The 14,964-nt window shown below is 38.6% G+C and overlaps 1 protein-coding gene across 4 annotated transcripts in view; it reads right to left on the bottom strand.

The window, feature by feature from the left end:
* Nucleotides 1-14,964, bottom strand: part of bckdhb (branched chain keto acid dehydrogenase E1 subunit beta) — a 296,601-nt gene that overhangs the window by 190,609 nt on the left and 91,028 nt on the right. For all 4 annotated transcript variants that reach the window (XM_048596906.1, XM_048596905.1, XM_048596904.1 and 1 more), the window contains exons 7-8: nucleotides 12,589-12,686; nucleotides 320-430 (exon numbers count right to left, since the gene is read on the bottom strand). In XM_048596906.1, the coding sequence (XP_048452863.1) occupies nucleotides 320-430; nucleotides 12,589-12,686 (209 nt within the window). The remainder of the gene's footprint in view (nucleotides 1-319; nucleotides 431-12,588; nucleotides 12,687-14,964) is intronic.

Here is a 14,964-nt window from a genome sequence, read left to right as displayed (position 1 = left end):
GAGCGGGACTCTGGCGGAGGCTGGAGAGCCCGGAGCGGGACTCTGGCATGTGGAAAGGAAAGCTGGATTCTCATTTCTTTTTTCTTATCTTATTCAAAGTTAATGTGAATGGAACCATGTATGTATGATAAAGGTATACACTTTTCACTTATTTTCACATTGAATACACGTGACACTAAACGATCCAATTCAATTCAAGCCTGGGAAACAGTACAATCTAGGATCTGGCAACCATCTGAAAAACTGTGCAAACTTTTTCTTTCAAAAAGTTTCTGTTGCAATAATCAGTGATCTGAAAAGATAGGTTACCAAGCCTTACCTTGCATATAGTCTCAACATCCCAAGGTAAAATAGTTCTCAAGTCAATCACTTCACATGAGACTCCCAACTTCTCCTGAGCCATGCTGGCCACCTCTCTCATCACATGAACCTACAAATGAAAACAGTTTAGAATATCTGTAAATAAATTTATTTTCGGCAGTAGTTTGAACATTTGTAAGTCATATAGGCCATAAGGAAAAATTAAAAGCAACAAGCTTATTTTACTTCTCCCTCTTATCTTTGATTTCTTTTTCTCGTTTTCTCTTCAAGAAGCCAACTGTGAGATTTAAATGCCTTTTCTCATTCTACCCCCAGCTAAAGCCATACCTATTAAGCCAGAAACTTAGCATCATTTAAACAATAGAAAAATAATGACAAAAATTACACAGTTTAAAATTCAAATATTGCTTTGAATGCTAGGATTGCAAATCCTACAAAAATTACTGAATTCACTTGCTCTTATTAGGAAAGGGTGAGAATGATGTCCTTATGAGCATGACATCCTCAGGTCGAGAGCAGGAGATCTCAATTTCCAGTACGAGATTCCATTAAATGCAGAAAAGTTGGCAGATTTGCACTCGACTGAACATACCAAGAAGATCCATTTGTGAATTACATTTTTCAAGTTCCAATACATCTGCATAGAATTAGGTTTGGCAACCTACTTTTGCAAGACAAATTAAAACCCAAACTGAAGTTTAAAGTACCCAATTAAACTAATGCCATGTTTGCTGCAGCTGAGTTTTAATATACCAAATTACAAGTATGAAGTGCTTCTCTTGTTTTCCCTAGCAACATAAATCTTGGAGGAGAATGCCAACTATATCGATGAGGTGCTTTCACTTCCTATTCAATGGAAATATCTTGGTTTATCTAAATACGTAACTATTTTGAATAAGATCCACAACTTATTGCCATTTTTTACTGAAACCATGGCAGTATTGGGCTCTAAACCCCTGACCAAAAAAAAAGAACTAATGTCTTTCAAATTCTTTGTACCTTTGACCCTGGATATAAATACAGATAGAATGAACATTAAAGGAGGAGCATCTGACTGGACTTAGAACCCTTAATCGAAAACAACGTTTCAGCATTCTGACCCACCAAAGTCTTTATTTTTATTAAGTTAAAGGAAGTCACATTTATTATTAATCTTCTTTACAAACCAGATAATTGCATTTTTAAACTACAATAGCCCTCAAGTCCAATTTATTTTTCTTCATCTCTTCCCATCTCTCCACCAAAACACTAATCAACATGTTTATCACTGTACAGTGAGAATTCATAAATACTTCTGTAGCCAGCATCCCCACTTACACTATTGGTCACATTATATTATAAGGAACACCATTCTGTGACTCCACATGATCTGTGATCTTCAGACACAACGACACTACTTACACATCCCACAGAATTAGCTTAAAGATTGTTGCTACAGCCTCAAGTTGCTCCACAAGTGTGTCTGCTGCACCTAATTCCATAATTGTGTCCAGTTATTTCCCGAGCAACAATCAGTCATCTAATACTACCTTACTTCTCACTCCTCACCTCATGTCATCCCACCAATGCAAGCTGCTACTTCAGTCAACTTATCACTTCTAAACTCTTTCGCCTGCCATGACTGCTTTGCTAACTCTTTCCCTGCCTTCAAAATCCACTTTCAGTGCCTCCACTTCAAATTGATTACCCACTTTCTCCAAACTCCTGCCATGTAATCAGTGACCACACACTGTTCACTGCCCTATAAAATGGTTTGATGTCACATTGTATGGAATAAGCACCACAGAAATGGCAGTAATTGTCATTCTATTATTGAGCCATTTGCAGTTTTATTTAAAAAATACCATTTCTTTTAACTTATCTGGAAAATACAAAGAACCAAGAGTGTGTCACAGTCATCATTCATTCAATTCTACTTCAAAGCATTTGATAAGTTGAAAATTAATGTTGTAGCTATAGTATGAAGTGCAAAATACATTTAGCACTTAACATATTGTGCGCGTTGAGACTTTTGTTGATGAAACATTTTCTAACAAACCACATTTTCAGGATGGAAATGAGGGTTAACAGATATTCAGTAATTACAGATCAGCCTGTGAATTTGATGTAATGCTAGTCTTAAAATCATACAAGTCACAATAATTAGAAGCAAAGATCAGAAAGTGTACTGAAAGAAACATGGAAGGATTAGCAATTACTGCAATATAGCTGATGGTCTAAACACACTTAATGACTAAGGTTATCCCTTAAAATCAGACCTCCCCTTTTTTTAAGCTGCCAATCATCCATATGTAAGGTCTAACACACTTTCATTCACTTTCTACATGTGTGAGCTGCATCTACCTTTTATCCCCTAATTGAGAACAGTTTGTGGATCGGACATTGCAAGGAACATCAAATAGAATAAGCAACCAAAACCACCTATTTTCATTGAGAAAACAGAGTTAACTTTTCGGGTCCGGTGACTCTTCCTCAGAACAGTCACCGGACCAAAACATTAACTCTGTTTTCTCCTTCACAGATGCTACCAGACCTGCTGAGCTTTTCCAGCAACTTTGTTTTTGTTCTTGATTTACAGCATCTGCAGTTCTTTTGGTTTTTACCTATTTTCATTAATAGCAAACACAGTACTTCCCAATAAATATTACTTCCTGTATTTCAAAGGATTAATAAGAAAAGCAGGAAAACACTTTATATTGTCCTACACCACTCCAATGTTACTTGAAGAAATACATCTAACTCTAGGGTCAGGTTCTACTCTCAAACTTTGTAAAACACCAGTGTTAGTAGCTCCGAAGGACACTCTAAATCACAGTACTCATTTGGATGCAAGGAGTTCAAAACAACTCCTGGAAAAGCTCAGCAGGTCTGGTAGCATCTGTGAAGGAGAAAACAGAGTTAACGTTTCAGGTCCGGTGACTGTTCTGATGAAGGGTCACCGGACCCGAAAAGTTAACTCTGTTTTCTCAATGAAAATAGGTAGTTTTGGTTGCTTATTCTATTTGATGTTCCTTGCAATGTCTGATCCACAAACCGTTCTCAATTAGGGGATGAAAGGTAGATACAGCTCACACATGTAGAAAGTGAATGAAAATGTGTTAGACCTTACATATGGATGATTGGCAGCTTAAAAAAAGGGGAGGTCTGATTTTAAAGGATACTCACTCCCTGTGATACCCAACCCCAGTTCCCCACGATCCCCACCCCAAACCGATGTGATCCTCACCCCCAACTCCCCACAATCCCCAACCCAGCTGCCACTGACCCCAACCCCACCTCCCCTGATCCTCACAGCAAGGTCCCCCTGATCCCAATCCCCAGCTCCTCCAGAACCCCACCCCAGCTTCCCCCGAACCCCAACCCTCAGCTCACCACGATCCTCATTACAGGAAAGATGTGGAAGTGTTGGAAAAGGTGCAGAGGAGATTTACCAGGATGTTGCCTGGAATGGAGGGAAGGCCTTATGAGGAAAGGTTGAGAGAGCTAGGGCTTTTCTCTTTATAACGACGAAGGATAAGAGGTGACTTGATAGAGGTGTACAAAATGATCAGAGGTATAGATAGAGTAGACAGCCAGAGACTTTTTCCTAGGGTGGAGGTAGCTATTACGAGGGGGCATAGTTTTAAAGTGAGTGGAGGTAGATATAAGGGAGACATCAGAGGTAGGTTCTTTAACTCAGAGTGGTAGGGGCGTGGAATGCATTGCCAGAGAGGGTAGTGGAGTCGGCCTTATTACAGGCATTTAAGCGGCTATTAAATAGGCATATGGATGGTAGTATAAGATAGGGGTGGAGGTTAGATGGACCTTAAGTTTAGGGTAAAAGTTTGGCACAACATCGTGGGGGCGAAGGGCCTGTACTGTGCTGTACTGTTCTATGTTCTATCCCCACTCCCACCACCCCCCGATCCCCACCCCCAGCTCGCTACGATTCCCACTCCCAGTTCCTCCCGATCCCCAGCTCACCCCAATCCCCACAGCCACCTTCCCCCTGACCCCCACAGCCAGCTCCCCTTGATCCTCACCCCCAGCTACACCTGATTCCCACTCTCAGCTCCCTCTCCAGATCCCCACCCTCGTCTCCGGCCCGATCGCCACCCCCAGCTCTCCCCGTTCCCCACACCCACCTCCCCAATCACCTTCTCCAGCTCCCTCAATTGCCACACCCAGCTCCCCATGACCAGCTCCCCTCGATCCTCACCCCATCAGAATATCAAACAATACTTATTACCAAAACTGTAACAAAGTTTCACAGTTATTTCTGAAGCAAAACTGGAGGATAGTTACATAATACAAAATTTCATGAGTGATGAATCATAGTGACTCACAGAAGTACATTCTCCAGGTATGATTGATGGTGCCATTAGCCATCATCTTCGTTCAACCCTGTTTTTACGGTGTCACTATATGCTGCCAAAACAAAACCTTCCTCATAGTCCAACACGGATTAAATAATTTTCTAACATAATGAAGAAAGATACCTTACCCAACCAAATATCTTACTGTTTAGGATCTAGCAGAAGTAGAATCTCATTTTAAGTACTTTTGCTCATTTTTTAAACTGGTATGAATGCATATGGCATTCAAACCACCCTATTCAAAGTAACTGTGTAAAACGGCCAACAAATCAAGACACAATAGTCATTAACAGCATTTTTAGCACTTAAAACCATGCACATCAACTATCTTTGACCTCTAAATGCAGCATTCAAGATGGATATTCTCATCTGTCCTATTCACGATGTTACTCTTCCAGGGATTGTTTAAACCTGCTTCCAAACCTAATGATATCAAGTAGTGGTAGCACCCTGGCCTCTGCAGGAGGTCCAGGTTTGAGTCTTGCCTCAGGATGGTGACGGCCAATGGTGGTGTGCCATCCCCTTCTATCTCTCTGGTCAGCCTTAAAAAGCATCTCAAAGCCCATCCTTTTCAACTGTACATTTCAACTGTTCAACTTTCTCAACTCACTTTTTCCTTCACACAATCACTTGTAGGAAATTGGCACCAGGCTTTCTGTTAGTGACCCAATGTAAATATAACCTGTTACATTTTAATTCCAAGAATGGCTCAGTAGAAAATTGGCATTATAATTCTGTGGGTACAGAAACAAACAGATCTGGAAAAGTAATTAAGCATTTGAAACAGCGATTATGCTGTGGTTAAGTATTCCCTAAACAATACAGTCTGAATCATAATCAAGAACTTAATGAACTGCAGAGTGGCTCAATAGAAAGCAAAATCTTCAGAACGTATGTTATAAGACAAGAGGGAATAAGATAATGATATTAAGAGCCACAACACCCCCTCCAAAAATAATCAACATGTGTAACGCTAAGGAATTTGATTTATAATATATCCATTCTTAGCCTGTTAAAATAGTGGTATTAACACTAATACAGAACACTAGTAATGAATCCTTAAATTTCTATCATAAGAGTGTCATGTAACTTTTGAGGTAATTGCAAAGATTTTAAGAATGTAAACTGGAAACACCATCACATTGAACAAACATTCATTGTGACTATATCATGGTTTTAAGAGGTGTGTTTTGTCCCTTTTTTTTTTACCAAAGAGAGGTTATGACAGAGATGTTGAGTGATCTGCTTCAAGTCAATAAAGTAAATAACTTGTGGGGCCTTGGGTTTTTTTTTAATGTTGGAATAATAGAAGCAACCTGAATGGGTGGGGTCAGGCTCCACAGAACCAGGATCTTAGTTTTAGCTTTCAGTGGAAGCTCTTTTTCCTCTCTCTGCTGCAGCTCAAGACCAGCATCTCTTACTGCTATGAGAATTGCATGCAAGACGATCTATTTTACTGAGGAAGGGTCACCAGACCCGAAATGTTAACTCTGTTTTCTCCTTCACAGATGCTGCCAGACCTGCTGAGCTTTTCCAGCAACTTTGTTTTTGAATCTATTTTACTGACTTTGCCTGTATCAAGGGTGTGTTTATGGGATGTTACTATGTTGGAACAGTTAAATGAATAGTTTATTATTTTCTTAAGCATTATGATAGAGTTATAGGTAAGCCATTATTTTCTTTTATTTTTATTTTGTCTGGTTTTTAGCTATAGTGTATGAATAAAGCATGTTTTGCTTCAAGCCTGATAGTTTAACCGGTCAAATTGCATCCAGAACATACTGCCTTTAAAACAGGAAAAAATTAGGGTTTAGGCTATCTCCTTGCCATGTTTTGAAATGATTTGGTCTGGGCATAGAATCACAAAGTCTTTCAGCACAGAAACAGACCCTTCGGTCCAACCAGTCCATGCTGACCATAACCCCAAACTAAACAAGTACAACCTGCCTACACTTGGCTCATATCCCTCCAAATGTTTTCCATTCATGTACTTATGTCTTTTAAATGTTTAACTGTACCCACATTCACCACTTCCTCTGGAAATTCATTTCAGACACAACCAGTCTGTGTAAATAAATCGACCCTCATGTCTTTTTTAAATCTTTCTCCACTCACCTTAAAAATATGCACGCTAATCTTGAAATCCCCCAACCTAGGAAAAAACACCTGCTATTCACCTTATCTATCCCCCTGATGACTGTATAAATCTCTATATGGTCACCTTGCAAACTCCTAAGCTCCAGTGAAGAAAGTCCCAGTCGATCCAGGCTCTCCTTATAGCTCAAGTGCTCCATTCCCAACAACATCCTGGTAAATCTTTTCTGAACCCGCTTCAGCTTAATAATATCCTTCTTAAAACATGACGACCAGAACTGGACACAGTACTCCAGAACACACTTCACCAATGTCCTGTACAACCTCAACACAACGTCCCAACTCCTATACTCAAAGGTCTGAACAATGAAGGCAAGTGTGTTAAATGCCTTCTTAACCACCCTATCTATATGCGATACAAATTTCAAAGAATTCTGTACCTGAAACTCTGGGTCTCTCTGTTCTACAACACTATCCAAGACCTTACTTTTAATTGTATTAGTCCTGCCTTCGTTTGTTTTACCAAAATGCAATATCTCGCATTTATCCAAATGAAACTCCATCTGTAACTCTTCAGTCCATTGACCTAATCAATCAAGGTCCATAACATCAAATATTTTAATCATTGCAATCAAAATACAAATGAATGCAAGCTAATTTCAAAACTTTAGATCTAAATAAGTTAAATAGGTTGCTAAGTCTAAAAATTTTTAAAGAAGACATGTTTAAACAAGCATGTGAGAACGAAGAATAAAAACATAAAAGATGCCAATGGCAAAGTAATATTGTAGAATAACAGATCAGCCATGAGTTCAGCAGATGACGGAACAGACTCAAAGGGTTGAATGGCCTCCTTCAGTTTCTACTTTTTATGGTCTTATCCTGGGCGAAAAAGTGTACATCAGAACAGAAAATATCATTTGTTAATTTTGTAATTTTAAACTAATAACACACACTAAGAATGGAAGAAGTGAGTAGGGGATCACCAAGGAAATTGGCCTATTAAAAATTTCATCAACAATCGAAATTTGAAATCAACAATTCGAAAACATTGCAAATATTGAACTCAGGGAATAGAGAAATGCAACCTATTTCACAAAAAGCTAGATGTCAGTACTAAAATGTTTAATAGCAAAGCAAAACTTGACTACTCAAAAAAAAACAGCATTATGCAGATAGACACAGTGTGGAGCTGGATGAACACAGCAGGCCAGGCAGCATCAGTGGAGCAGGAAAGTTGACATTTCGGGTCGGGACCCTTTCTGAAGAAAAGGGTCCCAACCCGAAACATCAGCTTTCCTGCTCCTCTGATGCTGCCTGGCCTGCTGTGTTCCTCCAGCTCCACACTGTGTTATCTCTGACTCCAGCATCAGCAGTTTTTACTATCTCTGAGCTTTGTACAGAAACCATTTAAGAAAAATAGAGAGTCTGATGGCTGTTTTTGTTTGTTATTCAAAACGAAGAACATTTATATATATTCCAATCTTGTAAGGTGAGGTCATGCATAATCCAGGCAATCCTATTAGTCATAGAGATGTACAGCATGGAAACAGACCTTTTGGTCTAACTCGTCCATGCCAACCAAATATCCTAATTTAATCTAGTACCATTTGCCAGCATTTGATCCATATCCCTCGAAACCCTTCCTACTCATGTACACATCCTGATGCCTTTTAAATGTTGCAATTGTACCAGCCTCTACTACTCCCTCTGGCAGCACATTCCATACACGCACCACCATCTGCATGAAAAAGTTGCTCCTTAGGCCCCTTTTAAATCTTTCCCCTCTCAATGTAAACCTATGCCCCCTAGTCTTGGACTCCCTCACCCCAGGGATAAAACCTTGGCTATTCACCCTATCCATGCCCCTCATGATTTTATAAACCTCTGTAAGGTCACCCCTCAGGCTCCGGCACTCCTGGAAAACAGCTCCAACCTATTCACCCTCTCCCTACACCTCAAACTGTCCACCTTGGCAACAGCATTGTAAATGTTTTCTGAACCCTTTCAAGCTTCACGACATCCTTCCTATAGCAGGGAGGCCAGAATTGAACACAGTATTCCAAAAGTTGCCTAACCAATGTCCTGTACAGCGGCAACATGACCTCCCAACTCCTATACTCAATGCACTGACCAATAAAGGCAAGCACACCAACACCTTCTTCACTATCCTATCTACTTACGACTCCACTTTCAAGGAACTATGAAGCTGCACTCTGAGGTCTCTTTGCTCACCAACACTCCCCAGGACCTTTTCATTACTTGTATAAGTCCTGCCCTGATTTGCCTTTCCAAAATGCAGCACCTCCTGTTTTTATCTAAATTAACTTCTATCTGCCACTCCTCAGCCCATTGGCCCATCTAATCAAGGTCCTGTTGTACTCTCAGGTAACCTTCTTCACTATCCACTACACCTCCAATTTTAATACCATCTGCAAATTTACTAACCATACCTCCTACTTTCACATCCAAATCATCTATATAAATGACAATTATTATTACATTTTATCAGAAAAACGATCACAACCATTTGAAGCTAGTGTGGATTTATGGAGTCTGGTTCTGTTCCATTAAATTGGTTTTGGTTTTCGATTCTGTGGAAATTAATAGGTAATATTAATTATGTAAGTATTCTATCTTTCAGAAAATGCTTGATAAGGTAATTCACAGAATCTTCAGAATAAACCACAGCTCACAGAAATCAATCATAAATTATGAGTTCTTGAAACAGTAAGACAAAAATGATTAGAAACTAACCTTCGACAATAATATTTTTAATTAGACACTGGTAATTAGGAACATCATTTCTGTAACCACTGTTGTTTATATTAAATAATGAGATTCCCTAGAACACTGCAAACAGATCATGTAAATTTGCAAATTATACAAATCAGTGTGGGTAAACTGGAATTTTTAAATTTGGACATAGTTCAAAGCCATCTCCAAAGTCTTAGTCACAAGGTAAATGAAAGGTAGCTGATACTTAGTATTGAGAACTGCTAATGTACTGCATACCAATGGTAGAACAAAAACAATTTAATTGAACAATGAAAGAAAAAAACACAGCTTTTCAAACATGCTAAATCTATGTGTGGTGATTGAGTAATTTGATAAATATTGTGGCATTGTAAGACAGTGTCTGCCAAGGTGAATAGAATTCCAGGGTATGAACTATTCACAAATACAAGATATTGTAAAGGTTACTGCCAGTTCATAGAATATTATTGAAATGATAAATGTATTTTAAAACAGACGTTAAAGAGCACAGCTCAAAAGAGCAGCAGGAATGATTCATATTTTTAAATCAGTAACAATGGAAAGGTTAACTGAAACATCATATGTCAAGAACATCCCAAATAGCTACTGCAATGATACTTTCACAGGAAGTACTGATGAAATGGTTTTTGACTATGCACTGAGCTTTATTGTCCAGATGTCAGCATTGAAAAAATACTGTCAAAGGATGTTCCTATCTAGCAGCTGTATCTGTTCATTAGTTACAATGTCAACTGAAAGCAAAGCAGCTCCAAGAAATTTCAACACCCAAGTGAGAGTCCACTGGAGAATTTGCCAATGTCTTTCAGAGTCATTAGAGTCATCAGAGTCACTGGCTCCTTACAGTCTGCAATGGGACACCTCCTTATTCACACAATGTGTAGTATATAACTGCATTAAGCTATTTATCAACATTCTATTTGGCACGACGAAGGTCTATCATCTTTCATGAGGAGGCATTGAGTAGCTTGGGCTTGTAATCATTTGCATTTAGAAGAATGAGAGGAAATCTTACTGATACATGTATTATTCTTTAGGGACTTGAAATGATACATGTGTAAAGGCTTTTCCCCTCTGTGGAACAGTCTAAAAACAGAAAACATAATTTCATAAGAAAGGATAGTCCTTTCAATACAGGATGAGGAGGAATTTCTTCTCTCAGTGGGTAGTGAATCTGTGAAATTATCTACCACAGAGGACTGTTGAGACTGAGTCATTAAGTAGGTTCAAGGGTGAGACAGACAGATTTTTAAACGAGTAAGGAAATCAAGGGTTATGGGAATAAGGCAAGAAAGTAAAGTTGAGGATTATCACTTCAGTCGTGATCTCAGGGAATTGCACAGCAGACTTGATGGGCTGAATGACCTACTGCTGCTCCTATGCCTTATGGTCTGATGTGGCATAGATGGCATAGGTGGAATTAGAAGAAACATCCATGTACTTGATTATGAACAATTACCTGGTTTTAACATCTTTATAATGTTTTAAGATTGAGATCCATTTTAAGGTTCAATGGATGCAGATTCACACACCACTCTTCTCAACCTGAATGAAATCAACAGCAGAGAAAAGGCACCAAGATGTACTATTTTTTGGAGGGGGATATTAAACAGGAGAGTTCAATTTCACAGAATCTCAGAACTAATACAATACAGGAGGTAGGCATTCAGCTCACTGTTTCTGCATTGGCTTTCCATGTACCTTTTCCCCAAACCCTGCAGTGTTCCTACTCAAATAACAATTGAATACCAGAAATCAACCTGTCACCACCACACTTCCAGGCAGTACATTCCAGAGCTACTTACTATGTAAAGAACACTTATTCACATCACATTGACTTGTTTTGCAAATTACTTTAAATCTGTGCCGTCTTATTCTCATTTCTTTTTGGAATCATGTACAAAAAAGACTTTATATCTAATATTTCCTGAAGGACTTAATTTTTGAAGGATTGTGGAAAATTGGATTTATTTCAAATTTTGTGGAAAGACCTGCAATGGTTTGAAGTACACTGCTGAGATTGATTTTTTTGTTAAACAAGGCTTCCTAAGAATTGCATGACTTTTTTTCCACATGACTGGTGATAACTGGTTGTTGTGACTAGATCCCACGTGATATCGAAAACTTTTATCTAATCTCCTCTTATCCTTCTCCTCTTCAAGGAAATCACTTGTAACTTTTCCAATCTATCATCCTAACGGAAATTTCTCAACCCTGAATTTCAGCTTAATCTATATTTTCTACTTAAAACTAAGAAGGTCTGCAACTTGCAACTTTTAACCTTATTTCGTGGGTTTTACGCTGTATTATAACATTATGCTTAACTTTTAACTTTGTTCTTGAGATTCTGTACCTAGGAACTTGTAACTAAGATGGCATCTTGTCTGGCAACATTATACACTTTTCCCTGTGCTCCTTTTGTACTTGAGTACATATGACAACAAAATCATAGAATATCATCAGAATATCACAGAATCCCTACAGTGTGGAAACAGGCCCTTTGGCCCAATAAATCCACACCAACTCTCAGAACATCCCACCCAGACTCATCCCTCAATAACCCACCTAACCTACACATCCCTGAACACTATGGGCAATTTAGCTTAGCTAATCTGCCTAGTTTGCACATCTTTGGACTGTGGGAGGAAACCAGAGCACCCGGACGAAACCCACACAGACACGGGGAGAACGTGCCAGCACGGCAGCTCAAATCAAAACACAATCAAAAATCAAATCACTCTCATAAACCTCGCCTGCACTTTTTCCAAAATGTTCACATCCTCCCTGAATTATGCGCAATACTCCAGAGCTGAGGTCTAACTGGTTTCTTAAGTAAGTTCAGTGTAATGTCCTTGCTCTTGTACTGTCTGCCCCGATTAATAAAGCCTAGAATACTGTACTTTAGAAGATGTTCTATCCTTCTGTCCTGCCACCTGAAAGGACTTACACACATACATATCCATGTCTCCCTACTCCTTCAGGTTTGTTAGTTAACAAATTACTTAACACAGCATGTACTGATAAAATGCACACAAATACTGACCTGAGTGCCCCAGGCAACAAGTGTGACATCATTTCCCTCCTCGAGAACCTCTGCTTGTGAAAGAGGGACTTGATAAGCTTCTACAGGAACTTGCTCCACTGCGTAAATGCAGATAAATAAAAGAACAAAATATATTAATTTGGATTCTATCATACAAACAGAAACACTGGAAATACTCAGCACTTCAAAGGTCACAGACCTGAAATGTTAACTCCTGTTTCTCTCTACAGATCCTGCTTGACCTATTGAGTATCTCCAAAATTCCAGCCTTCAGTTTCCAGCATTCACAGTGTTTTAGATTCTATTAGTTTGTGTACTGTTCACCAGTGTGATTAGTACTTCATAATGAAGTTAAGGTTTACAAAATCATTTGAAGGTTTTAATTTTTCCCACTAAACAAACAAATTTCATAAGCTCATGAACAGAAATTTCTAAACAATCATTATGTTCCATAAGAATAGGGACCTTCCTAAGCTGGAATACATGTTACCAAGTCATTCCTGGATTTCAGAATTGTCTGAGAACAGAATGACATCTCGCACAAAAGTAATACATCTGTAAATTTTCAGTACCCTAACAAAAATAGCAAAAATCATAGATTTAAAAATTTTTGGTTCTGCCCAGAAGTCCTGGGTCTGCCAAGGTCATTGAAGGAAAATTGACTGCATCACCATTTTTTTTAAATAAATGCTCACAATTATGATGAGAACATCTCTCCCGGTTCTTAAAATTTACATATGAACACAGGTCCTAGTAGCCAGAGAAATAGGGATTAAGGGAACATCAGAATCAAGGACTTATACAAAAGTGACTTCTTCAGCAGCTACTTGAAAGAAGCATTCAAGCAAAGTCTCTTGGGATTTCATTTGTGATAAAATCTCTCTCAGGTTGATGCTATCCCAGGATGACCATGAGGTATTTACAATTTTTATTTTTTAAAAGGCTTCGCAAATACCGTAGGCACTAAGTGTTCTCCATTGCCTTCTTCTTTGTGTAAAGAAAATTACATTTTCTGTAAACAGATTTCCTATAAACTGAAATTGTATTGCTATTCCAGAGAACACATTGAACAATAACTTTATCTTCTGTCAATTCAGTTAATAAAAATCGAAACAATTCACAACAGTAAAAAGATAAGCCATATGCAATACAGCATAAACAATAATTCGCATTTCAAACGGATTGGTCAGCTATGCAGAATGAGCAATGATGTCAGATTTCACCCATACGTGCGATCGCCAACTGGCAGATTTAGTTTTGAAAATGTGGCAGGTGAAAACTTCCATGACTCGTACTCCTCTCAGAGACAGCACAACTTGCTTTCCAACAATGCTCCTCACTGGATTGAGAAATTGGCAGAAAGTGAAGATGGGCTGACAGCCATAGTGCAATTGGCTCCAGATGTTTCAGACACTGGATTACCCTCTGTTAAGAAAAGCCAGGCTACAAGCATCTCAACAGGGTTACTACCACAATTGCTCTTTCTACATTGTCAGGTTTTTAATCAGCCTAAGATTGAGGCTGTTATCAAAGAGAAGGATTAGGACAAACATATCATATAAGGAGAATTATGACCACAGGTCATGGAAAACTGGGATACGCATGAAGAGGGGAGGAAACATTCATTTTATTTTAATCTCTGATTATATTTTGTGTGGGTGTTGGTAAGATTCTTGCCAAAGCTATAGAACAATACCGAGACAAATCAGTTTGAATGGACGGAATGTGCGTTGTTAGCTTCATGAGAAATAGAATTTGAAGAAGTTTATTATTAACAATTGCATGGTGCAAAGTTATCATTTACTGAAACTAGCTGGAAATGAATGTTTCAATCAACATTAGGACGGAGTTGAAAACAGCAAGGGCTGGAGAAACTCAACAGGTCCAGCAGCATCTGTGAAGAGAGAAACAGAGTTAATGTTTCAAGTCCAATATGTCTGCTCTTTGAAACTCTCTGCTAAATTGTTGTCTACCTAAACATCACGGAAGCCATTGGTTTTTTGATACAAAATTTGGATTACACAATGATGCAACACAAAATATATTACAGTCACTTCAGTCCTGGTGTACAGAATCAGCCCTCCTAAACAGCCCAAACAGCAAAAAAAAATAACATTTAGATCATGTCTTTAATATAATAAAGAATGCAGGACACTTTATACCAATGTTAAAAGTCAAAACTTAAGTGAAATCAACTAACAAAAGCGGATATTAGGGCAAGTAAAAACAAGCATGGTCAAAGATGTTGGCATTGCCACATCATAAAATGAGGAGGGAGGCAAGGAGGTCAAAGATTGCTAAATTAGCTCCATTTGCAAATTTCAACACTAGGGGAAATGCTGCCATGATTAAGGTCTTGATATACACAGTAGGTGC

This window comes from Rhincodon typus, chromosome 5 (genome assembly GCF_021869965.1).
Source record: "Rhincodon typus isolate 14 chromosome 5, sRhiTyp1.1, whole genome shotgun sequence".
Taxonomy (NCBI): domain Eukaryota; kingdom Metazoa; phylum Chordata; class Chondrichthyes; order Orectolobiformes; family Rhincodontidae; genus Rhincodon; species Rhincodon typus.
Note: the sequence above shows the minus strand (reverse complement) of the source record. Positions and strands in the feature narration are given on the sequence as shown.